A 27,527-nucleotide genomic window follows, 5' to 3' on the forward strand; every position below is an offset into this window, starting at 1 on the left:
AATTATATATATATGTATACACACACATAAACACATGCGTATATATAGATATATATGTTTTCAATCTCAAGTGAATTCAAAATTTTAAGTTAGAAAATTATCTTTGGCTGTGAGAAGGGGAAAAACATGCTCACTAACCACCTCTAGGAATCATCATGGTGACAGGTCTCTTCATATTTACACAATGAGGGCAGACACTATGTCTGTCTCAGAAAACGTGCAATCAGTGTCTAGGAAACTTGTGCAAAAGCAGACACACTTAAAGGAGTAAGGCGCATTCAGCGTTCCATCTTGGGTTGCCATCATTTCATATCTGGACAACTCCAACAAGACTAGACCCTTCCCACCTGCTATGCCAGACCATGAAAATATCAACATTAAACAATGGAGGTTCCCTACTGTCCTGAAAAAACACTGGAGAGTAGGAAAATGCAAATAAGCTGCAGTGAAGTGTTTTGGGCATAAACAGGGATAAGAGGGAGGGTGCTTCTGTTAGCACAATCACCCAGTTCTCAGTTAGGTCAGGAACCTGCCACTTAGCATTCTAGAGATCTGCTTGACTCCTTTCTTCCAATTGACAGTCTCACCTTGACTAATTTTTCTTTTCCTTTAACTGAGGGTAGAATTGAATACAAATTTACCACTCTGCCTTTTAGCTCTGTGGTATCCAGCCTCTAGTATTCACATCTCTTGAATAGCAGACCCGGCCTAAATTGAGCAGAGCTGATCTACGTAGTTAACAGAACGTTGTGGAAATGATGGTATGAGACTTCTAAGGCTAGGACATAGAAGACATGGGGGCATTCGTTTTGAGCTTTTATCACTCACTTTGGGGGATATAAGCAACCACGTTATAAGAAAAATTTTACAGCCCTGTTGAGAGGTCCATGAGGCAACAAATGGAGTTCTTCTGCCAACAGCCAGCCATGTGAGTGTACCATCTTAGAAAAAGATCCTCCAGTTCCAGTCAAGCGTTCAGATGACTGCAGCCTCAGCCAGTATGCTGACTGCTACTTCAGGAGATATCCTCAGCCAGAAGTAACCAGCCGAACTGCTCCCAAATTCAAACCCACAGAAATTGTGTGAGATGATGTTTACTGTTGTTTTGATCTGCTAAATTTGGGATAATTATACAGAGATAACTAATATCTCTCCTCACTCAAGTTCATTTTCCTAGATATTTTCACCATTAATATAAAGAGAAACAATTCATTTTAAAATTTATCCTCCAGCTCTCTTCTCCTTTTCATCAGATCCCATAACAAAACAAAACAAATGGCTGGTTTGTAAAACAGCATTTAGAAAGGATAAAATAATATTCATTTTGTTTTCTAGGGGAAAATAATTTTGTTTAATTAAACAGAGGACAGGATTTCCTAAAAGGGATGAAAAGGTAAGAGAGAAGAGATGAGACAGAGGGTGAAATACGGCCCTCAAGAACAGTAATGGAAAGAAGGAAAACAAATTCAGGTGTTAAACCCTGGATGGTTTATTCCATTTGCTAGCACCTTGATTTAGAAGATTCTACTGAGGTCCAGCCCCCCAAAAAAGTGCAATAATCAGAGTATGGGGAGAAAGAAAATACACAACATAATATCCCAGGAGGCAGTGGAATTTGTATAAATAAGGAAAGAAAGGAAAAAAAAAAAAAAAAGACTTAAAGTGGCAGCACCTAGTACCAAGATAATTTTAAATAGGGATATGATGGAGCTTTGTACAAATATCAGTCTTTTTTTTTTTTGATTTTATGCAGAGAAACTTTCTCAATTTTTTCTTTTTTCTTTTTTTAAAAATTCCCTGCCATAAAACATGTGGAAGACAAAATATTCCACATTTTGTGTAAATATGAAGAGACCTGTCACCATGATGATTCCTAAAGGTGGTTAGTGAGCATGTTTTCCCGTTCTCACAGCCAAAGATAATTTTCTAACTTAAAATTTTGAATTCACTTGAGATTAAAAAAACATATATATCTATATACATGAGTGTGTATGTGTATATGTATATATAATTCCCCTTAACCTCACAATGCTTCCATTTCCTTTCCAATGTCCTCTTTTTAGGTTTCCCTTCACTTTTACTATAATCCAGGCTAGTAAAAGAAAACTGAGATAATTAACAGTGCCACAGTGAACATTTTATCTAATATGTTTAAAAGCCTTTTGAAAAAAATAAAAGACTGGGAGAAACAACGAAAACTTTTATTATCCACTGCTTGTATTAGAATTTCTAAGAGTTTTCTTTCTTGAGAAGCCAAGGAGATAAACAGGAAACTTCTTAATCATAAACTGCTGGCTTCTATTCTAAACGGTGGATCTAAGACAAACCACTGAAACTGCCAGCATAACAGTGAAAAAGACCAAGACCCTATACAAAGATACTAAAAAATCTAAGCTGAATTTTGGTTAGGAAAAAAAAAAAAAAAAAAAAACGAAACCCAAACACCTGACATATAACTTTACTGTAAGTTTGTATGAGGAATTACTATTAGCACACATAATCAACAATCACTAATATGCCCTCAGCTTCTCAAGCTCCTTAAAATTAAGGAATTGAAAAGACAACGAATTCTTTTTACAAGCAAAATCCATAAAGAGAACAAAATAGTTAGATATGTGGTTAGTATTATCAACTTAGCCCCACATCACCACCTCCCTGCCAATATGGAAGTTTATAGAGTTTTTAGGCCAAATCTTGAAAGAGAATTCTAACTTGGCTTTATAGAATTAAAAATGGAGAAAGTTTACAAAGTAATCCATGATTTTGATTCAATGAGAGATTTTGAGCCAGAATAAAACAGTTAAGCTGCTCCTGAAATTCTGACTCACAGAAACGTGTAAAGAATACAATACTTTAATTGGCTATTTTTAAGCTGCTAGTTTTGAGATAATTTATTATGTAGCAATAGATATCTGTCATTGACTCAAATTGACAATTTGGTAGATTTTCACCATTGACATAAATGACAATGACATATACTATATAAAATATATAATAATATGTAATAATTTTCATTTTATATACAGAACGTGTACAGACAAAAACAAGTATGCTAATGAAACTTCTTCAAATACTATAAACAATTAGTGAAGAGTGCTACTATAGGATAAGTGGGCCGGTTCTTTTCCCTAATTTGTGTCAATTTCTATGAAGAGCTATTTTTCACCATGGAGAAGCCACTATAAAATATTCCCCCCCTTTCAAAACCCTATGACAGTAGAAGAAAAATAGAGAAAGGAGGTTAACTAGGGAAAATTCTAGGCTGGAATCACTGCAAATTGTGAATACAAGTATTCCAAGAAATATTTTAGTATTTTGTACTTGAAAGAATTCTAGAAAAGTGACTAGTGTATACTTTTAGATCCATTCTTCATTCTCTGGTGAACTGAAGCATGTCTCTAAATAGTAAATTTTCCTTAAATTGTAAGTCAAGGTAGGTGAATTCACATTAAGTAACAAAAGAAAAGTATGGCATTTCATAAAACAAAGATTCTCATTAATAAATGTATAATAGAATTTTATAGTGGATATAGGTGCTACTTAGGGTTCACTTTCATATAAAAACTAGTTAGATAAGCAAATTGGTGTATAACATAAACATATATTTTTAAAAAGTCACCTACCCTTAAGAGGATCATGCTCTGCTCTCATAATATCAATAAGGGAATTTTCCAAAGAGTGCATATTCAAACTGTCATACATTCTACTTCGATCCTGGAAGAGAAGAGGAAAAAAGGCATTATAATCTATGCATTTTCAAAACGTGATTATAAAAATACTACCTAAATTCTCTTACATAAAAGAGGACATCTGATTAATATATTACTAATTAATCTGTATCCCACAAAAACACCAGTAACTACAGATCTCATGAGCCACAATGTTCCTTGTATTGGAGGACATTATTTTCAGGACACTTATCTCTTAAATCTTTTATCAAAAGCAATCTAATTTTATTGGCAATACTAATGCAAAACAGTAAAATAATTTCTATGGTTACCTTTCTCTATAAAGTTTCCTGAAATCTTATATACACAGAAAGTATTTTTTGGTTAATTTCTAAACTTTTCTCAAGTATTTAGGAAGACAGATACTGGCACGTGGAAAATAAATATTTGGGAGGAAATATTTTAGTTCCATAATTGCACCATACTTTAAACATCTATCAAACACTTTGTTATTTGACATAGTAGTCTGAATTTCATAGTAAGTGCATAAACATCTTATATGGCAAAAATCAAAAGCATAAGATACTAACAACAGAACAAGGACTAATGCCTAGAATATTCAGATTCATATCTTATCTCTAAAGTGCTTCCTTATTTTGTGTCTGCATTTTTAAGCCTGCCTCCCCCAACTCCCCTGCAAAATAGGCACATGGAGGAGAGAAGAGTAAAAGCAGTAATCTCATTAAGTCTGCTACTTCACCAAGAATCCAAAGTCTTGTGCTATCAGAACCTTGTTTGCTGAATGTTCAATCCCTTCACTTGCTTACTTGAAAGAATACGACTCTTTAATGTCCATGAATTTCCACTGTATTCTGTTCAATACATACTCAATGCATCTGAAAAAAGGTATGTGGGGAACCACTACAGAAGCTTTCTGGCTCATGTCATCATCTAGGAGTCTTCCCAAAATACTCACCCACCCAGTTAAGTATGTGTGTACACGCATGTGCAAGCTTATGTATATGTTGGGGAGGCAGGATAGTCCATTCTAAACTCTAAAAAATGATTGTCACAGAAAATGGAAAGGAAGAATCTGAAAATTAAGTGGAAATAAAAGTCCCCATAGAAATCAAAATAAGGCACTTAAGAACCTGGGTCCATGAGCTTCAATAGAGACCAGAAGTCTCTGAGATTACATATAATAGACTGTTCATGGGTGTACAGTAGTCCCCCCCTTTCTGCATTTTGCCTTCCACGATTTCAGTTATCTGTAGGACAATACAATAAGATATTCTGAGAGAGAGAGAAATGCCACTTTTACATAACTTTTATTACATTACATTGCTATAATTGTCCTACTTTATTATTAATTATTGTTGTTAGTCACTTACTGTGCCTAATTTATGAATTAAACTTTGTCATACATACGTTTTCACTGGGAAGAAACAGTATATGAAGGCACTATTTGAAGTTTCAGGCATCCACTGATTGTCTTGGAACGTATCCCTCAAGGATAAGTGGTGACTAGTGTATACATAAATTTTTTTTTTCCCGAAGAAAAGGTTTATAACTTTCATCAGTTTTCCACGGGAGTCCACAATCCAGAGAAGATTCAGAATCAGTTCTTTAGAAAGCTAAAGAAAAACCTAAGTAGCTTTTCTAAGAATATGTCCATTTATTTACTTTACTTTGATGCTTAAATTAAGGTTGTAGCCTTTTTAAATCTAGGGGTTCAGAATCAGCACTGTAGACTAAATAAGTTGCTGTCAGGGATTTTAAAAAGGTAAAAAGTAACACGGAATGACTGAAGGAATGCTAAACTGGAGGCTCTTATTCCAGCTTTTATCACAAATTAACTCTATCAGTACTATTTACCGATTTGTACTGAAAGGCCCTTGAGGTAAAACACATGCATCAATAACAGCTGCTCTCTAGAACAGTGACTTTGATTAGTGATGGAGGCACAAAGAATCAATGAGCTGTAACAGTTGTTCCTAAACTTGAGCATGTTTCGGAATCATATGGAAGGCTGGTTAAACACACAGACTGCTGAAACACATCAAATTCAGTAGGTCTGGAGTGGAACCTGAGAATATGTATTTCTAACAAGTTCCCAGGTGATACTGATTCTGCGGGCCTGGATATCACACTTCATAAGAAGCAATTAGTTTCTTCGTCTGAAGTCACTAAATCTCTCTAGGCTCTGGTTCTAACTCCTAGAAAATAATCATGTCAGACAAGATTATGCCTATAGTCTCTTTAAAAATTACAGAAAAGAAAAAGACACAAAATACTCCAAAATTAATGAAATATTAATAAAACGGAAACAGAGAATAGGATGGCCCATATGGGCAAAAATGACATATTAATTTTAGGAATCTATCCAAATATGTCCATCTTCCCTGTACTTCCACAATACTGTGTTCATAACCAATTTGTTGATTTTCCTGTCTTTTCCACTAAACTTCTAAGTTGATTAAGAATAGGGACTAATTACAGAATATAGTTAGTTCTCGTATGTCTGTTGAATGAATACGCCTTTATCTTCACCATAAAAACTCAGTAAAAAATGTAAAAAAAAGTCGAGTTCTGTGAGGAAAAGACTGTACTTCTTAAACAGTAATTGCAAAGGACTATAAAACTTTTTCAGAATCCTCAATGGAATAGGTAGTCAAATGTTAATTGACTAAACTGACACAAGCATCAGATTAATGTGGCTTGCTATGAACCTGAATTTCCAACAACCCAATGGAAGATTAAGTACTATTATACTGAAAGTTCCCAGATGTATTTAAAATAGAATTATAAAATATAAGCTGTAATGACAAAAGTTAATGTTCATATAATTAAGCAAAAAATCCCTCTGCAGGTGTGCCATATCATGACGGTTCTAAGAATATATTGTAAATACTTTAAAACACTTTATTATCCTCCTTACCCTAAATCCTCACAAAGGAAATATATTACAGTTAATAGTTATCTTTTTAGGTTGATGACTTTGAACAGAATCAACCTATGCCCAGTCAACTGATGACCTTAATTAATGGTAACTAATAAATCACCCAAACAATATTTCCCAAGTAACGTCCTTTTTCTGGAGGTGTAGGGGAAAGTACACTCTACCTTCATTGTAAGAGGTGTGATCTTGCTCTAGAGCATGGTAAAATTATTGCCTGGGTCATGGACAATATTTAAAGTATGAAAGAGAAACATCCTTAAACTAACTATAAATATCAGTGACCACTATATAATTAATTTTGAGAGGTGTTACTCCAAAAGGCTGCATCTATTAATAACTTCAGCTTGAGTGTCTATATCTAACTCAATCAGTGAGACGCCTACTTATAAGGTCTCTTATTTTCCTTTTTCTGTTAAGTATTTGATCCTACACTCCTACTCTAGGAAAGAAAACAGCAAAGCTATTTTTAAAAGATTAGCTTGGTTATACTTTGTAAAGCATCAGCTGCATCCCATGTGATTTTTAAAGCAACAAACATAAAACAGCCGTGAGCAACCAAAGAGCACATGACATCTCAAAATTGCTTTTTGAATTTAATGAAACCTATAGGCTTACATGCAAAAGATATAGATAATTCCATTAAATAAATTGTGGGAATTAAAATATGACTTCTGGAAAAACAGAAACAAATCTGGTTATAAAACAAACACTCATGCACTCTTCTGAAATAAAGACATTAGGAAAAGTTGTGTTCATGCAAACTGCCATCAGTTTAAAAACTAAACAGAAGAACTAAGGCAATTTTCAAGTGACCATGAACACAACAATACTAATTATCATTAATAAATATGGAAAATCATAGCAATGTAATTTACATTTATTACAAGGCTATTTGAAAACACCAAGATATTCACAAAAATAAGAATCTATGAGGAAAAGTGTGCACGCCATCAATTCTAAAATATAAAAACTATCTGGCAAAGAATCAACTAAATGGCCTTTCAGAAACTGAGATTACAGAATCTCATAATAATTAATAGAATAAAATGATTAGAAAACATTGTTGGAAAAGGTATAACCTCTTTTATTATAATACTTATTTCATGGTTTTTCTTAAACCCAGACATTTGCCACAAACACTTACGGGAGTGTCAATAAAAGCTCAGAAAGGCTGAAAAACACACAAAAGAATAAAGTGATCCTTATCTTGAAAAAAGATGACCTAAGCAAAGATTATAAACACTGAAAAATAACTAAGGAGGTCAATGCACAATATTAGAAGCAGTATGACAAAAGGAATTCAAACTTAATTACAATTTGAAGAGATATTACTTTTTTTGCTGGGATATATTAAAAACCCTGTTTTATTTTAAAATAAGTGGTCAATTAGAAACTTTTCCTCTTGAAAATGAGGTACTCTTCCAAAGAAAAATAAGATTATAGAAAAACCCTACATTCTTATATTTAATGATTTAGCAGATGCTTGAAAATGTATTATTCTGCTTAATTAGAAAGATCAGCTTTTATTGTACTTATGTTTGTTTACTTCTCTAATTTTTACTTTAAAATAAAGCAAGGTAGTGCTAATATTGTCCTTAATTTTAAGTAGATATTGACCATACATTCCTGTTACACAATGTTATCTCACCATACTCAATTAGTAGCAGATGCCGTGCTACTCTACTGCATAACGTAGTACTCAATCTCATAAGCTCTCTTCTCATTCTCTAGTTGTCCCATAGATAACCCTTATTCATCCAACTAGACTGTTACCTTCTCCAAGACAAAGAATAGTATTTTTTATCCATATATCCTGAGGGTAATTAAAACACTAACATACAGAATGAATGAAGATACATTTCTTCAATTTTCTTTATTAATTTTGAACCTCAACAAAGTGTGTTCGTCATTCTCAGGAAAAAAAAAAAAACAATCAAATGTTTTAAAAGGCCAAAGCTATTCTAGTACTCACAAGAATTAAAATAGAAAGACAAGTGGAAAACATTTCAAGAACAATTAAAGCACTGAACACAGAATAGGAAACAAAAAGAAGGCATCCATTACTTAAGCTGTAATACAAGAGTCCATTCTTTCTCATTTTCGGTGGGCATGTAACAGTTTGATGACTATGAATGTCCCTGAAGTTCATCTGGTTTACAAACCATTATTTAAGAAATGCTTTATTAGATAAACAAATTGGGCTTGGTATGCAACTACATACTGTTTTGTGTGTGTGTGTGTGTGTGTGTGTGAGTAAAGACTCAAATAATATTTTTTTCTGAGACAGATCTCCAAATTATGATTTACCACATTATCATAACAGCCTATTAAAGATTAGTGGAAAGTATCTTCAATTAGTTCAAGGTAGTTTCTTAGGTGACATGCTCAAGCACTGCAAGTAGAATGTGTGGAAGACCAAAAATTTGGAGTTGATATATTGCCAATTCCCCAGGGGGAAGGCAGGGTGACATGCATGTATACGCTTCATACACTTGCACATACTGTTGCAAGACATTACTTTGTTTACAGTGAGCTGACATGTCATACGTAAACTTGTAAGTAATAATAGCCTCAGTTAAAGGATATTTACTCTCTGATTTAAAACATATGAATAAATATAGCGTAACTTTAACATTAAACTGAAAACTCCTATTTTTCTGGGAAGAGGGGGTGGTGTCTTGTTATGTTGCCCAGGCTGGACTCAACTCCAGGGCTCAGGCAATCAATCCTCCTGCCTCAGCCTTCCAAGTAGTGCACGTTACTGGATCTGGCTGCAAGTTCCATTGTAATATAATTTAGAATTCAAATTTTTGAGTATGATTCTTGCAACGGTAACCAGCTAATGACATTTTAAAGTAAAGTAATTAATAGCCCTGAGGATATTCATGCATATATACTGGCTGGGCGCGGTGGCTCAAGCCTGAAATCCCAACACTTTGGAGGCCGAGGCGGGCAGATTACGTGAGGTCAGGAGTCTGAGACCAGCCTGGCCAACATGGTGAAACCCTGTCTCTACCAATAATATAAAAATTAGACAGGCATGGAGGTGCCTGCCTGTAATCACAGCTACTGGGGAGGCTGAGGCACGAGAATCGCTTGAACCTGGGAGCGCAGTGAGCCGAGATCATGCCACTGCACTTCAGCCTGAGTGACAGAGTGAAACTGACTCAAAAAAAAAAAGGAAAATAAAAGAAAAAAAATTCATACGAGATAGTATACATACTAATTTTAATAGTCGAAATGTTTGATAAATGGATATTTGCTTCTGTAAAACGTCTTTATAATGTGAGCGGTTTCTATTTTAAAAAATTCTTATTTAAAATAAAATTCCAACCCACAAAATTTTACATATTAGCAGAAATAAAAATCAACCTACAAAACTAGATTCTTTCTTATTTATTGAATTCAATTATGTGTTCACCTCTTGATATAGGTAAGCCTGCAGTATCCAAATACAAGAATTAAGACTTCAGTTCTAGAATTTTGTATTATATTCTAGGCCCTAATGAGTTTGAGCCTAAAGGAAATAAAAAGTAAAATGTTTTAAAATAATGTACTTGTTAACAAAAATATACTCAAATTACATCGTATGTGATGACAAAAGGTCAGAAATGCAAATAATCTCCTCAGACATTTAAGTGACTAAGTATCTTCTATAATTCTAATTTTGCCAAAGAATGAGAAACTACCCAGCATTTTAAGATATCAATTTCATTTTGTAGCTGCTGCTGTATTTTTAAGAGGCTCAACTTCAAATACCTCAACCTTTTATGGAAAGATGGAAACACCTAACGAATTATGTATAAGCACTTTTAGGGTACTTAGAGGAGACAATGACATTTCTTTCAAGTCCAGTTGAAAGGTCACATATCACATACTACCTTCACTTCACTTCTTTAGACTAATGCCTTAGACCCTTTGCTCAAAGAAACCAAGAGGCTTGTATTCTAAAATAGAGGCAAGGGGTGGGGCAGCAGGGAGGAAAAGAAATGGCCAAAACAGATCAGAGAAAGTGTAAAAGCTGGCTGGAAAGGCCTTAAATGACCTAGTTCAAGGTCCCCCTTTTACAGATAAGGAAACTGTGACCCAGAGAGATTAAAGCCCATAAACTATGTCATTCAATGTCATAAAGATTATGAGGAACAGGAAGAAGATCCAAATTACAGGCCTTCTTTCCTTCCAGTTCCATTCACTTTCCATTATCTCTTTTTTTCCCCCACCGCTGTCTTCTACCTTCATCACATCACACCTCTGGCTCAAGTATCTAAAGGGAATGCCAATATCTCGGCAGTTTACCAGATAAATTTATCTTTAAGCACCAAAATCATTTTTCCTAAAATAAATCTCCCTAAAATCTTAGGTTATAAAACAGGTAAAGGCAGAGTAGCTTTGATTGAAGTCTAAGTGGGAGGGCAGCCCCAGAGGCTGATTTGAAAGCTTCCCTTTCATTATCACCCCTGTCTCCTTTCTAGCATTCCACCAACTGAAATCAACTCAATAAGCTGATTTCTCAACATCTGTCCCTGCCTCATGGACCCTGTAATGCCAGCTATTTTGTATTCTTTTCCATGGATACTTATTTTTCCTATATATGTATCCATCCTATTGCTTCTTCCCGCACCAAGAGTAATTATGTCCTCTTCTATCTGAAAACATTTCTCTTGCCACCTTCAAAATAATTACATTACTTTTCTTCTCCTAAACATACCATCTCCTAGGCATTCACGTGTTGAATTTAAATACAAAAATGCTACCATAAAAATACCACTAATAAGGTTTAACTGGACCAGAGTAGAGAGTAGATGTAAATAGCTAACTTATATTAACAAGACAATACCCTGCAAATTACATGAAGTAACTACCACTTCTAAGGGAAGACCCTGGCAGGACTACTTTGGAAAACAGGCAGGACTTGGCTAAAACAATTGTTAGTGGTTGATTATCAAAACTGGTGCTAACTTTCTAGATTAGAAAGTTACTTATAAATGTATTATTAATCTGTTTATGTCCTTACTTGTAAAATCGTATCATGTTAATAAATTAAGCAAGGAAGAGACTTAGAATAACACAGCTCCATTCATAAAACACACATGACGTTAAGTCTATGCTCATTCAAACTTGAACTCTCTAAGAAAGAACCTGCATATATAAGGACTAAGTTTTCTATATCCTGTAATAATCCTCACCACCCGGTACACCTAGTATACATTCAAATTCAGTTTGCAGGAAGAAAGATAGTATTTTGTAAAAAGGTATGAATGTAATTTGATTAAGGCTAACTCCCAGCTTTTTCACTAAAGGTTTCTCCATAGAAAACTGATTATTTGGAATAAGTCAGGGTATAAAAGCAGTAACAAAATTTAGAATACTAGGCTATAAATTGTTTAATAAAGGTGAAAAAACGGAACCAAGAGAAGTCTTTTTTAGAAATATATCTCAAAACAAATATACCTCATGACAAAAATTTACTGAAAAGTTCTATGAAACATTAAATACAAAGCTGCATGTTAAGTAAACATATGATTTTGTACCTAATTGCACATAATTCTGAAAAGAGATACAATCTGTTTAGTTTGACTGATGTTTAAAGTCAGGTGCTCTTGTGTATATAATCCCTTTTCCAAAATATTTATTATGTTTTAGAAATATAAAAGGATTAATTACTCTTAAATTTGAAAATAAAAAAATTCTTACATTAAACAGTTCAAAGCAGGTGATCCTTAAAAAATAAATTGCTTCAGTGTCCTCTAACATATGTTTCAATAGGTATAATAAGAAAATAAATAATAAATCCTACTCATAACATAAATACTAAACTCCTAACCGAAATCCTAAAAAGTATACACTGTGCAGCCTACCTGGTCTATTCTGGATGTTCCGGCTGCAGTGCACCAACTATCTTGGAGTGAATCTGAGCCCCAAGCTGGCAACTGCAAACTAGATCTCACCTTCAATAGCATAGAAGTTTTCATCAGAAATCAGCAGTTGTCTTCCCCATACCCACCCAACGAAAGAAAGAAAGAAAACCAAAAATAAAGCTCTATCTTAAATCCTCATTCCATCCTTTAAAGGTTTAAGAAAAAACAAAACAAAACAAAAACCTCACTTGCAATAGCCATAAAGGAACTTCAACAAAATAATAAAAGCCTGGGGGAAAAAAAAAAGTCTAATCAACATATTAGGCCACATTTAGAAAACATAATTGGTGAATTAGTGAAGATAAATTTAAATTAGATGCAAAAAAGCCCTAATATTATTTTGCCACAATCACAGCTGTAGTAAGTATATTCTAATATATATACAGCCGATCGTAGTCAAATCTAAGAATAGTTAAAATTACAGAACATTTTAGCTTAGCTATATTATAGGAGAAACAAATTTTGGTGGCCCATTAGAGTTTATAAATGAAAACATTCTTAAAGAGTTGCCAATTGAAAGCTTCAGTATGTATTTAATCAATACAATGGGTTTTTCTCTGTTTTACTAAGCTTATTTTCCATTGCGTGTTTAGAGAATATTTTTACATTCTCAATTTTCTCTGTATAGATATTTTAACCTTTGTTAAATTATAGGCTTAAAAATTAAAACTTTATTTGAAAAAATGTTAATTTTACCATACCACTACCACCACCACCCAATTCCCTATTTTGAAAGATTAACATTAGAGATAAGGTCATTTACATACCATTCTTACCTGTAAGGGTAAGAGTGTATTACTATTGTTGTCTGTTCTGAACACATTATCTTCAATCCAAGATTTTGGAGTCAGTGATGGAGTTGAGCGAGTAAATTTCGGTGGTGCTATGACATTACCAGAAAACGGTTTCTTCAATGGAGATATCTGATTCATAGTTCCTGGGATTCCCATGTTTCCGGTTCTACGATGATCTCTGCCATGCATTGCTCCCCAGGACATACTTCCAGTGCCCCAGCCACTGCTCTGATGGTTGCTCCAGGGAGATTGTTTCAGAAGAGGCTAGGGAAAACATAGCTATTTAAATTGCGGCATTTAAAGAGTTTACAATTCAAATTCAAATGTCAGACCTAAGAATTTATATGAATGAAATATATAAAGGCAAACGAATACATCTTTTCTAGGTTATAAAAGTAATAGTCTTGAGATCTTCCTATGTGAAATCATATTTGATGCTGGTCAAGTTTTCATCTTCTTGTGTACTATAAATATGATATTTTATGACAGTTACTAAAATAGAACCATGCAGTTCCTTTTTATCCTTCAGAAATAACTGTATACATGATAAATATGAAGAAAAAAATTGAAATTAACTGAAGATTCTTAAAGATATAACATACATGGTGATCTTAAAGCAACCATATTATGCTAGGCACACAACTAAAAATATGCTCTTTGTTAATTAAAATATCCTACTCATGCAAGTGAAATACATTGACTTCATGTTTCCAAAACAAGTTGCACTGCTACAAAAGTGGGAATTACTCTATTGCACAAATTAAAATCGCCTTTTGGAATAAGGGTAGTATAGAAACTATGTCATTTTTCTGCATTGTTTATTTAACTGTTAAGGCATATTATTCCAGTTTTAGTATAGTTTGTCTTAAAGTGTTTTTGTTTTTATTTCACTTAATTATCCAAGACCTTTGAAGCAATTATCTGATGTTACCCATAGGTGGATCCACTGAGGTATACTGCCAATTAACTATATGCTTTGATTATTCCACTAGAGATCTTGATACAAGTCTCCATCAAGTTGATTCATTTTCAAAAGTAAAATATATCCTAATCTAAAACCTGTGGCAAGAAAAGTCAAGTCATCAAGAATGGTAAATCCACCAAAAGGCTAATAATTGTAGTTTTGGGTTTTTTTCTTTTTTTTTAAAGAAGTATTCATTCCTGGTAATTCTACTATCAATACGTTTATACTTTAATACTATGGTGTTAAGATGTAGCCAAAGTAGTATGAACCATACAGTTACTAAAACATGGTTCTCTTAAAATTGAACCTGCTTTTATAAGACAATTAAAAGAGAAACTCCTGATCTACAGCACCAATTTTTAAAAACTTTCAAATGCTAACATAATCATGAGTATATATTATTCTTTCCTCCTCCACAGAGTTCCAAAGCATAATTAAGGAGCCATGGACAAACCACTTCATTCTTGAGGGCCTTACTTTCCTTATTAAATGATTTAATGCTCAAAGTTATCTTCCAGTGATCTAAAATACTATATGAAAGCTATGTGACCTCTCACACTCCATGGCTAGACCCATCTTTTGTCCAAAAGCAGATTACAGTTAAATATGGATCATTGTATATGTTCTTCCAACGCTCTGTATCACAACTTTAAGAATACAAAATTACCTACAGAAAATTTTCTGTGGACAAGTTTCCAGTTAACAAAAGGAAGACCCTGAGACACAAAAGACAGTTGCTGAGGGTTATAAAAATCATGAAAACGTGGAACATTATTTCAAAATCTCTATTTTCAATCCTTACAGGCCACATTCTCTTTTCTAAGAAAGAAATCAGTGATTCAACAAAAACTGTTCACTATCACTTTGGTTAACTCAGATAAACTGTTAACTTTCACTTGGGTTAATTTAGATAATATTCACTTTAAAAAGGACGAATCCTTGAAAACTTTGGTCAACTGAAAAAGTTATGGGGTTAAGGTTATATTTTGCATCTCTGTCAATCCTTAATCACGAAAATAGAAAATGGACTTAAACAGAATGAACACTGCAAGAAATGCTAACAAGATTCAAAACCAACAAGACACTCTTTCGACGTCAATTTACCAATCCAGCGGTCACCCAAAAATTGTATTGAGGGAATAACAAAAAAGATCTTGAATCAGAAAAGATCCGGAAAATAAAAACCTCTGCCCAGTGTTATTTCATAATATTACCTACTTAAAATACACACGGCTCAATATTCCCTTGCAGAAGGTTAAGGCAACCAAAAAAAATGTACCGAGAGTCTACAAGGAAACACATTAATCCCAGATCCAAGTTCAGTTTTATCTTAAAACCCACAAAACATGACCCCAACATTGAAAAGCACAGAAACTAATACAATCGTGGGGTATCTCGGTTTGAACCCGAGGTGTCACTAACAGTTTCTCCTTCCCACTCCTGTGAGCCAAGGAGGCGACCCCGCGGGAACCAGGTCCTGCTAGGAGCGCGGTCGGCCGCTCCCTCCCGAATCGCCGGTGGCCCAGGGTGCCGCGCTGCCGGCAGGTTGACCGGGCGGAGCTTTGCGAGCGGCTCGACGGACCGCCGGGCGGGCTGCGGCTTCAAGGCGAGATCCCCGCCGGCCAATTAAGAATAAACAAACTCCAAAGAAAAAAAGCCTTTCCGCCTTCCCTCATTGGACGGTGGGGCAGAGTCAAGGGCTCCCCCGCACGCACCTTCTCCAACAATCATTTTTCTCCTGCCCAAGTTCACTTTCCACGGCCGCTCTTCCAAGGGCCCTGGCCCGCCCCCGGTCCTCGCCGCGCCTCCCCGAGTCAGGGGCTCGGAGCGGCGGCACTCCAGGCTCAGGGCACCGGGTGGAGCCCGGGATGCGCCAGCTAGGAGGGCCAGGGAGAGACGCCGCGCCCGGCAGCCCGCGGCCACGGCGCTATTCAACCCCTGCCCCAGGCCCCACCGCTGCGCCGGGACATTCGAGGGGCGCCCGGCCAGCCGCGGCTCCCAGCGCGAACTCGTCTCCCACGCCCCCGCAGCCCACGGTGGCTACTGCCCTCCCACCCCGCCGGGGGCTGCGGTTCCGAGTCCTGTCACGGTTGTCCGCCCTCTCAGTCCTACTCTCACTTGGGCGAGTGGCCCCCGTCGCGGCTTCTCTCGGGGCTAAGGTCAGGTCCCCGGCCTCCCAGCCACCGCCTCCGTCCCCAGCCCGCGGTCTCCCGGTCCCGCGGCGCGGCCATGCCGCCGCCCGCCGTACCTGGTGGTGGTTATAGGAGTTCCTCTGCTGCAGGAAGGCGGCGGCCGCCGCCTGGTGCTGCTGCTGGAGCTGCGGGCTGACGGGCGACCTCCGGCTCTGAGGCTGCTGCGGCGCCGCGGGCGGCGGGGGCTGCTGTTGAGGTAAATTCATGGCGGGCGGCGGCGGAGGGGGCACAGCGGGTAGCCGAGAAGGGCCGCCGAAGCCGCCGCCGCCGCCCGCCGCCGCCGCGCCGCTCGTCGGCACCTGAGCCAGTGCAGCCGTGCGGCGACACGGGCGAGAAGCTCGGGAAGAAGGCCGGGTTCATGTACGGACGGCAGCCCGGGTAGAAGCCGTTCTCTGAGTCGGGCTGGGCGGCGGCATGGCGCTGAGCGAGCCGCGCCGCCGCCGCCGCCGCCCGGGGTGGTGGACGAGCCGGCGGCTGCGGCTGCGGCTGGGCGTCTGCTGGGTGCGGCTGTCTGCTGCTGCGGCTGGGTCGGCGGCGGCTGCTGGGACTGGTGGCGGGACGCCGGTCTCTGCCACCGCCAGGGTGCCGAAGCCGGGCGCGGCGGCGGCGACCGGAGCCGCCTCCCCTCGCCTCCTGGGCCCGCCCCCGCCGCCGCCGCCCGGGGTGCGGAAGGTCCGGGCTCTGCAGGCTGCTGGAAGGCGCCCGCGCAAGCGCACCGCCGGGCAGGAGGTTACTGGGACTGTTGAGCAGAGGGTGGGTTGGGGACTCCATGGAGCCCGGCGCCGGGGTTCACCGGCGTCGAGGAGCCAAGCGCATTGGGGACTCGGCGGGCGCTGCCCTCGCCCGGCGGGGTCTTGCGAGGGCTTGCCGCGCCCGTGGCGCGCCGCGGGCTGCGGCGGCGAGTTGCGGCGGAGGAGGGAGCTGCGGAGCGGGCAGGTCGGCCGGACGCTGCCGCGGGGCGAAGTCCTGCGGCGAGAGGTCTTGCGGCTGCGGGAGGCTGAACTGCTGCGGCGGCTGTTGCTTGCTGCGTGACCGAGCTGCGCCGCTGGAGAGCGGGCCGGCCGGCGGCGTGCGCGGCTGAACGACCGCATGGAGCGGCGGCGGCGGCGCGGGCGGCCTTCGAGTCCGGAGGGTGGGGAAGGTGGGGAGGGCTGAACGTCTTTCCCTTCTGGGCTGCTCAGCTGCTGGCGCTGCCGCTTACTGAGATCCGTCGGGGAGGATGTGTGCGCAGCAGTAGCAGGAGTTAGGCGGAGGAGGAGGGGTGGTGCAGACTCGGTTTGAAGGTCCTGGAGGGAGGAGGTGGGTCCACACCCGCATCGTGCCGCCGCCGGGGTGTGGTTTGGGAGTTCTCCGGTGGCCGCGCCCCCGAAGCGGCCGCGGCCGGCGGTGCTGTGTCAGCCCCAGCAGCAGCTATCCTGCATGGTCTGCGATGCGCCAGGGAACGGGGAGGAGAGGAGCGGCGGGCGGCCGGGTGGCCCGCGCGCCGCCGAGGGGAAGGGGAGGCGGCCTCTAAGAAGCGGGTGGACAGGCAACGGTGGGTGGCGACAGCGCCGAAGGGCGTGCGAGGCAGCGGGGTTGGCGGACCCCACGGGTGTGTAGGACCGTATGCTCGCGCTGAACAGGGGCCCGGGGCTGCTGCTTCGAAGCGGGGCGGTTCTGCAGCACCCCAAACGCCGAAATCCCTCTTTATCTGCCGCCGGCAGCGGGAGGAGACGCTCCTGTCCCCTGACCCGACCTAGAAGAGCCGCCGGCGCTGGGGTCTGGCGGCCGTGGTGGAAGGAGGGGAGTCAGTGACGAGAGGGACCACCGTGATGGACGGGCGGCACCGACTTCGGCCCCACCACCCCTCGCGGCGATCGCCGCCGCGCCACCTCCCGAGGACCGTCGGCGCCGCTGCCGCTCCGTCGCGCCGTCGCGCCGCCGCCCTGGCCGCTTAAGAACCCCGGAACGTGCGTCAGCGCCACCTCACAATCGCGCCGCCCCCCGCGGTGCGTCCCGGCACGCGCGGGCGCGAGGCCACCGCGCCCCCGTCGCCCCTCCCCGCCCCTCATTAATATGCAGGCGCAGCCGGGGGCGCGCTCGCCCTCCCGGGAGGGCGGGAGCGAGCGGCGCGTCTCCTCGGGCCTCTCCGCTCCCGGGGAAATGGAAGGCCCGTTGGGGTGGGGGTCGGCTGGCTGACAGAGGTCGGGAGCACTGGGTGGGCGCGCGCACGAGGGCAAGCACGCGCCTGGGAGGGAGGGACGGTTCCTGGGCAACGGCCCCTCCCTGGCGCGGGATCGGCGCAGAACCTGCCCGGGTCGCAGGCGTCTCCGCCCCTCGCGGTTCCTCCTCCTTCCTGTCACCTCGGTTCCGCCCTAGGTGAGGAGAAGCCCTGCCGCACCACTCGGGCTTCCCAGGCTGGGGCTGCCCCGTGGGGGAAACTGAGGCCCGGGACCTCGACCAGCGCCTGCGCCGTGCGAGCCCGCGTAGAAGTAGGTGCCCGAGGACCCCAGCGCAATGCGAGAGCCCGGCCCAGCCTGGGGGGTCCTGTGGTGAACTCGCATCTGGGCTCTGGAGGCTTGAAGTCCGCTGAGCGCCTAGCGCCTCGCGCCTCGCCGGGCACCTCTAGACCCCGAATGCCGGATCTAGGCCCCCCTCGTCGCCCTAGGAAGCTCCCTCTAAGCTTGTTTCTGTTTTTAGGCTCTGGTAGGGGTGCTGTCACCGACATCCTATAGCCGCCGAGGGTGTTTCTGTAGGGTAAACATGAAGCCTCGGATCCCCGGCTGTATTCCAGGCATTTTCACTTGAGTAAGAAGGAACAAAGTCCCTGGAACAAACACGCTCCGCGTGGTTATTTACACACTCGGATGCGTGGAACGGGTTCCACGGCGAGCTCCCATGGTAACCCCGGGCCAGCTCCGTTTCATAAAAGCGTTTCATGTGCCATCATCAGGGCCGCAGCATGGGACTCCTCCCCACCAGATTCATTCTGGCGTCCCCGCCCCTTCCCCCCAGGGAGACTCTAATTTATTCCTAAGCTTTATGAATTTTCAAGGGAGAAATAGTTCTTACATCAGGGAAAAAAAGGAGGTTCTGACTCAGCAGCAGACTTGTTGAGACTTGCAAAATGGAAGGGAGAGAGCTTTCCATGGTAGAGCTCTTTAGAAGCGTTAGAGGAGGAACTAATCCTGTGTGTTTCCTTTTGTATAGAAACATTTTACATACAGTATTTGAAGGTCTAGATAAAGAATGACAGAGTGATCCATACTACATGATGAGATGAACTTCATGATCCTGTTTTGTAATTTTAACGTTTTGCTTGATGCTTCGAGAAATGAAACTATTAAATGAATCCTAGAATGTAGACTAACCCCCAAAGTAATGGAAGGTGGATTCAGACTTTACTTGATTTTGGTTTACAAGTGAACTAAGATTAAATATTTAATTTTATAAATTACTTTTACTGATGTAGGCAGAGTGTACATTTTTATAAGTCCTCATTCTGTATTTGAATTCTACTTCTGTTCAGTGTCTTAAATTTATATAAATCAAAATAAACATGGTAGAAAGAGAGCAATATTGCCCCAGGGAACTGTATTTCATGTGTAATGTTTATCTCTGCTATTCTGTCCAATGAACCAAGTTTTATGTTGCCTTTACAGTAAAGAAAAGTATGTTTTAAAACTCATAAGTGGTTCAGAATTTGGTCAGGTGAATAGAAAATTGGTTCAACTTATTAATCTCAAAATCATTTTTAACAATCAGGCAAAATGTAGAACTGGAGAAGTACTTTTATTCTAAATTACAATGTCTAGAAAATAACTGGAGCTCAGAATTTAAAATATAAATGGTTATTTTCGCAGTATATATTGACATCTTATTCATTTTTTAAAAGGTATTGTGCAGGAAAAAAAAACTACTTCTGCAACTAAGGAATGCAAAATCTTAAAAATGGATGAATTTTTTTCCAAATACAGATGTATTTGATTGGAATCGTTTGCAGATCCAACAACAAATCTTGAAATAGGGGGAAAATACAGGCATAAACCTTAGCTCTATCATCCATTAACACTTCAGTTAGTAAAGAGGGGAGAGCACATACGTTTAAAAGCTAACTGGTGCCTTTCTGGGCTAGAGTTTTGAACAAAAACAAGATTTATTAGTACTCTGATACTAGTTTTGTTCTAGAGGATTTAGAACTCTCTGAAGTGGGGAAAAGCCATCAAGTTTGTTATTACATAATAATGTCAAACTTCGTATTAAGTACACCAAATTCCAAATCCTGCCAGGGCCTCTACTCACTACTTTTGTGAGGGCCCCGTTTTTTTAGAACAGAAAGTTACTTTCTAACATCTTGTAAGCTGGTGATCTTGCCCTTGTTGAAAATATTCAAATGAAAAGATTTCCTAGAGTGGGGAGTGGAGTGGGGTAGGAAGAAGGAGCAGCACGTGGTGGGGAGGGACTATGGTCCTCTAGCAGTTTCCATGCCAAGATCTTATGAGTCCATTTTATGATTTTTTTGTTTGTTTTTTACATGAAAATATTTTGACTCATGATCATTAACTAGGACCTTGACTTTGTATTTGACAGTCCCTTATTCATTTACTCCCACTGTCCTGGGCAAGTGTTTTTAAAAATATTTTTGCTACAACCCAATATACATGCAACAAACTCCTTTTTATAATTTTAATTTTAAAATCACGTTTGATCTCAAATTCCAAAGTTGGTTTTAACACCTTCTATCAGATTATGAGCTGAAATTTAAAACCACTATCCTAGAAGACCATTTCAAACATTCTGCTCTGTCTGAAAACCTCTTGTCACATCTCTCCTACATGCATCTACTAGCATATAGCACTCTCAGCTGCTGAGCTACATGCTTATTTCACTGAGAAAAGAGAAGCAACCACAGGAGAACTTCCACAGTCTCCATCTGTCCCTGCACACCTTGCCTTCCCTCCTGATACAACGGATGGCCCATCTGTCTGCACTCCTGTCTAAGGCCAGCCTCTCCACTGGCGGAGTAGATCCTACCCCTAACCTACTCAAGACATGGGCTCCAACAGTTTTCTCTCTCTCTCCTTCATCATGACCTCTTTCCTCTTGAGGAAACACTTCCACGTGCACAAAAACAGGCTTTACTAGTTCTCACCTTTGAAAAATAAAGCCAAAACTTTTGACCTTATATTCTCCCTCCTTTAGCTACTACCTTCTTTTTCTGCTTTTACATTGCGTGAACAACTTGCCCGTTTGACTGAGTGTCTCATAGACACCGCAAATTAAACACATCCAAAATTAAACTCTGCCTCACTAGTCCCGATCCCTGTGGCGCTCCATTGTTCTAGTTCCCATTTGGCACTCCTTTGTTCTAGTTGCTCAGGCCAAAAACCCTGGAGTCATTCTTCGCTTCTGTCCTTCTTGCATCATATCCAAGCCATCAGAACATGTTGCTGGTCCTACCTTTAAATTACTGGCATAACCTAGAGATACCGTGGGTTCCAAATTACCACAATAAAGCAAATATCCCAATAAAGCAAGGCAAACCAATTTTTTGGTTTCCCAGTGCATGTAAAATTTATGTTTATAGTATATTATAGTCTAAATGTAACTTGTAATTATGTTTAAATAAGTGCACAATAGCATTATTCTGAAAAATATATACACATTAATTTTAAAATACTGCTAAAAAGTGCTAATGATCATCTGAGCCTTCAGCGAGTCATAATCTTTTTGTCAGTGGAGGGTTTGTCTCGACATTCATGGCTGCTGACTGATCAGCATGGTGGTGGCTGAAGGAGGAGGTGGTTGTGGCAATTTCTTAAGACAAAAATGGAGTTTGTCACATAGATTGAATCTCCCTTTCACGAAAAGATTTGTCTGTAGCATGCAATGCTGTTTGATAGCATTGTGTCCACAGAACTACTTTCAAAATTAGTCCTCTCAAAACCTGCTAATGCTTTATCATCTAAATTTATGTAATATTCTAAACCTTTTTTTTTTTGTCATTTCAACAGTATTCATAGCATCTTCACCAGGAGTAGATTCCATCTCAAGAAACCACTTTCTTTGCTTATCCGTGAGCAGCAACTCCTTCGCTATTCAAGTTTCATTGTAATATTGCAGCAATTCAGTCATATCCTCAGGCTCCACTTCTAATTCTAGTTCTCTTGCTATTTTTACCACATATGCAGTCACTTCATTCACTGAAGTCTCAAACCCCTCAAAGTCATCCGAGAGGGTTGGAATCAGCTTCTTCCAAACTCCAGTTAATGTTGATATTTTGACCTCCCATGAGTCACAGATATTCTGAATGACTGTTAGAATGGTGAATCCCTTCCAGAAGGGTTTCAATTTACTTTGCTCTTATCCATCAGAGAAATCACTATCTATGGTAGCTATAGCCTTATGAAATTTTTTTCTAAAATAATACTTGAGGTCATCCTGGTGACAACTCAGTGATTTTAAATTTTAAAATGAAAATAGAATTATAAAAAGGAGTTTGTTGCATTATTAAAAGAATGGCTTAATAGCAGCTTTATTTCAAAACAGTCGCAGCACTTTGGGAGGCCGAGGCGGGCAGGTCACTTGAGGTCAGGAGTTCGAGACCAGCCTTGCTGACATGGTAAAAACCGTTCACTTCTAAAAATACAAAAATTAGCTGGGTGTGGTGGTGCATGCCTGTAATCTCAGCTGGTCAGGAGACTGAGGCAGGAGAATCGCCTGAACCCAGGAGGTGGAGGTTGCAGGAAGCTGAGATAGTGCCACTGCACTCCAATCTTAGAGCCAGAGCCAGACTTTGTGTCAAAAATAATAATAATAGTACTTGAAACTCATAATTACTCTTGAATCCATGGACTGCAGAATGGTTTTGAGTTAGCAGGCATATGAGAACAACAATTATCGTCTTGTACATCAGAGCTCTTGGGTGATCAGGTTCATTGTCAATGAGCAGTAATATTTTGAAAGGAATCTTTTAAGCAGTAGATCTCAACAGTGGACTTAAAATGTTCAGTAAACTATGCTCTTTCCAAGTTTTGTGGTTCCATTTACCAAGCACAGGCAGAGCAGACTTAGCATAATTCTTAAGGGCCCTAGGATTTTCAGAATGATTAATGAGCATTGGCTTCAAGTTAAGGTCACAAGCTACATTTGCCCTTAAGAAAAGAGTCTGCCTATCTTTTGAAGCTTGAAGCTAGGCATTGACATCTCCAGCTATGAAAGTCCTAGATGATATCTTCTTCCAACGGAAGGCTGTTTTTCTACAGTGAAAACTTATTATTTAGTGTAGCCAGCTTCATCAGTTACCTTAGCTAGATTTCTGGATAACTTCCTGCAGCTTCTCCATAAGCACTTTCTGTTTTACCTTGCACTTCTATGTTATGAAGATGGCTTCTTAAGCACGAACCCACCTCTGCTAGCTTCCAACTTTTTTCTTCTGCAGCTTTCATAGAATTGAAGAGAGGGCATTGCTCTGGAATAGGCTTCAGCTTAAGGGAATGTTGTGGCTGGTTTAATCGTCTCTATCCAGACCATTCACACTTTTTCTGTATCAGCAATAAAGCTGTTTCACTTCCTTATCACTCATGTGTTTGCTGGAATAGCACTTTAAATTTCCTTCAAGAACTTTTCCTTTGCAATCACAACTTGGCTGACTACTTGGAGCAAGAGGCCTAGCTTTCAACCTATTTCAGCTTTCCACATACCTTCCTCACTAAGCCTAATTATTTCTAGCTTTTCACTTAAAGTGAGAGACATGTGCCTCTTCCTTTCACTTGAATACTTAGAGGTTATTAGAGTGTTATTAATTGGTCTAATTTCAATATTGTTGTTTCTCAGGGAATAGGGAGGCCTGAAGCCTTTATTGATTAAATTATTGTGTTATATGGTTGTGGTTTGTGGTGCCCCAAAACAATTACACTAGTATCATCAAATATTAAGATCACAGATCCCCAAAATAGTTATAGTAATAATGACAAAGCTTTAAATAACGCAAGAATTACCAAAATGTAACACAGAGACACAAAGTGAGCACATGCTGTTGGGAAAATTGTGCTGATAGACTTGCTTGATGCAGGGTTGCCACAAACCTTCAATTTGTGAAAAACTCATTATCTGGGAAGCACAATATAGCAGAGCACAATAAAGCGAGGAGTGTCTATATATCCAGAATCCAAGCACTTCACCCTGTTCTCACCACAAGCAGCCTGGGCCAGGCTACTGTTACTTCCTGGATCGTTGCTCTCACCTACTAACTCGTATCCCAGCTTCTGATCTTGCCTCTCTCCAGTCTATTCCCAACATAGCAGCCAGGATGATACTTTTGAAATGGAAGACAGGTCATGTCAGCTCCTCTGACTAAATACTTACATTTTCTCAGAATAGAAGTCAAAACATTTTAATAACCAAAAGGTTCTTCAGAATCGCTCCTGCCACCACTAACCCCTCTGAAAACTTCCCTACAGTGGAATGCTTATTTCTCTAACAGCCCGGGCCAATTCAGCCTTAGGGCCTTTGCCCTCGCAATTCCCACACCTGGAATACTTGTCTCCTAAGTAGCAACTGGGCTCACTGAACCATGTTTTTATCATTTTTTTTTTAGTCTCTCTCTCACTTAGGTCTCTGCTAAAAGTCATTTTTCAGTGATGTCTTCCCTGACCACCATTGTAAAATAACAACCCCCACTCTTTCCCAGCCTTCTTATTCTTTATAAGGTGTTTGTTTTTCCATCTGACCCACTATGTACTTGAACTGTTTATCTGTCCTCTCTTATAAGATCACAAGCCCATGAGGAAAGGTGCATGCCTGTTTTGTTCACTGTTGTATCCTCAGCATTTACAACAATGCCTTGCACATAGTAGGCTTTCAAGAGTTGGGAAATGCATGCACTGAATAAAGGGATTGTTGAATTAATAAATAGCAATTGTAGGAAATGATAGCTAAAAGAATACAATAGTGATACAAGGGTCTGTTTATAAATTGTTAATTTGCTTTCAGGAGCTATGCAAACACCATGCAGATGCTCCTAGGATTCTTAAATAAGCCAAAAATAATTCCAATCATTGTCAGATATAGGATAAGTGCATGAGGACAGGTAAGTCATCCCAGGACTGTAACACTGGGGAATAGATAACCCTGGAGTACAAGGGGCAAGACTCCTGTCTCAGAAGCCTTGAGTTGGTACTCCAGGCTCCAGGAACACAGGGTTTCATTGCAGGAGCTTGAACAAGGAGAGGAGTCAAGACCCCAGCTCATAGAAATGGAACCAGTTTAGGAGGCACTGCAGTTAAGGTCAACTGGATGCCTTACCTCCATGCTGCTGGTTTTCTGTGGCACAGTCCATGCCCATGAATGTAATTAACCCCATAGAATGGGAAAGCTTTGAGTCTTTAGATGGGAGCTCATTAGTTCTGGTTTGGACTTGGAAAAGGAGAAAGTAGAAATTAAGATTCATTCTGACCTTGTCCAACTTCAAGGTGCTTTATTGATGTGGCACTCAAGAATAGTACCACCCTCAGTTACTTCTAGTTCTCCTACTTTTCTAAACCTTCCTTCATAATTTCCTCCATCACTTTATCCTTATGTATTCTTTACGTGTGAGAGTTCCTTAGGTTTATGTTTCTGGTCCTTTTCTATATTTCTACCTAGTTTTTCTAGATGAATTTATTATCATGTTTTCAAACATCATCTAAATGCTAATGTCTTCCGAATCCATCTCTTTAGCCTCATGGTCAAAATCATATTTCCAACTGCCTATTTAACACTTTGACCTGGGTGTCCTTCAGTCACATCAATTCAATGTGTCTATACCTGCATTCAACATCTTCCCCAAAATCTGCTTCTATTTTGCTTCTTGTCTTGACTGACGTCATCATCACACAACCAGTTTCTCAAGCTGAAACATGAGTCATCCTCTTCCTTCATCTCTCTCACTCTCCAAAAACAATTGGCAACCATGCTCTGTCATTTATACTGCAGAAATGTTGCTCAAATGTAATTCCTTCATGTATCTCCGCATTCCCCTTGCCTTTCACGTACCTGGAACACAAGTGCCTAGTAAGTATTTGTTGATTAGTAATTGCCCAATGAATGCTGTAAGAAGAAAAGATGAAGAAAAGGAGAAAACAAGGTAAGGAAAGGAAGGAGGGAGATGGAAGGATGGAAAGAGGTAGATTTTACAAAGCATGCTTTGTAAAAGCATGCTTTACAAAGACGTGCCATTTTGTGGATAACTGTAGCATTGTTAACTTATGTTTACTGGAGAAAAAATAAAATGAATAACTATATTAACAATGACAAAAAAGTTATTTTCCTTGACAATACCAAACTAAAAGTTTCATTCTGGTTCTTACAATCTCCATTCTGGTTATTATGCCATGGGATGAACTCATTGACAAAGAAAATATCAAAATCTTCCCCTGATGACAAAGTATAGTCCTGAAACATAATAGAAGTTCTGTGTTACCCTTTGTGGCATCAGGGGATTTGTCATCCCACTCCAATACCCCCACCTAGGAGAGAACCTGTCAGCCTCTCCAATAATTTTTGCCACGATGCTCATTGGGCCCTTACGTAGACTGACTTGTTTCTCTATTGCTGCTTATCTTGTAACTTTAAGGCCATGTCAACTTGATTGAATTACAAGTCTTTGGAGGCAGTCGCTATGCCTTATATGTTCTTTAATTTTCCTAATTCTTATTGATTGATTTATGTATTCAGAAACTCTTTGTCAAGTGCCTACTCTGTACCAGACACTGTGCAAGGTGCTATGGGTATAACTGTGAAAAGAACAGAAAACATATATTATTTGTGCATCCTCACAGAGACTGTAAATAAATGCTATTGACATTAGTTATGATAATTCCTAACCCTAATTGTCTGGGCAGAGTCATAAACAGTGAGATTGTAGGTTGAAACTGAATTCCTAAATTGGAATCCTACCTGTGGCAATATGACCTTGCCAGGCTGGTCATGAGTGGAGCCTTGTGATCTCTACAGAATATTGAGGTAAGGCAAATCTAACAAGAAGGCAGGTAAAATTACACACTGAAGCTCA

The 27,527-nt window shown here is 40.3% G+C and overlaps 1 protein-coding gene across 1 annotated transcript in view; it reads right to left on the reverse strand.

The window, feature by feature from the left end:
* CPEB2 (cytoplasmic polyadenylation element binding protein 2) overlaps window positions 1-16,991 on the reverse strand; it is a 64,631-nt gene extending 47,640 nt beyond the window's left edge. The window contains 4 exon segments of the mRNA XM_017875357.1: window positions 3,624-3,714; window positions 12,486-12,575; window positions 13,322-13,603; window positions 16,552-16,991. Of these exon segments, the coding sequence (XP_017730846.1) occupies window positions 3,624-3,714; window positions 12,486-12,575; window positions 13,322-13,603; window positions 16,552-16,701 (613 nt within the window). The 5' untranslated portion in view covers window positions 16,702-16,991.
* Between the last annotated feature and the right edge of the window lie 10,536 nt (window positions 16,992-27,527).

Source organism: Rhinopithecus bieti, unplaced genomic scaffold (genome assembly GCF_001698545.2).
Source record: "Rhinopithecus bieti isolate Rb0 unplaced genomic scaffold, ASM169854v2 scaffold_9237, whole genome shotgun sequence".
NCBI classification, from domain to species: domain Eukaryota; kingdom Metazoa; phylum Chordata; class Mammalia; order Primates; family Cercopithecidae; genus Rhinopithecus; species Rhinopithecus bieti.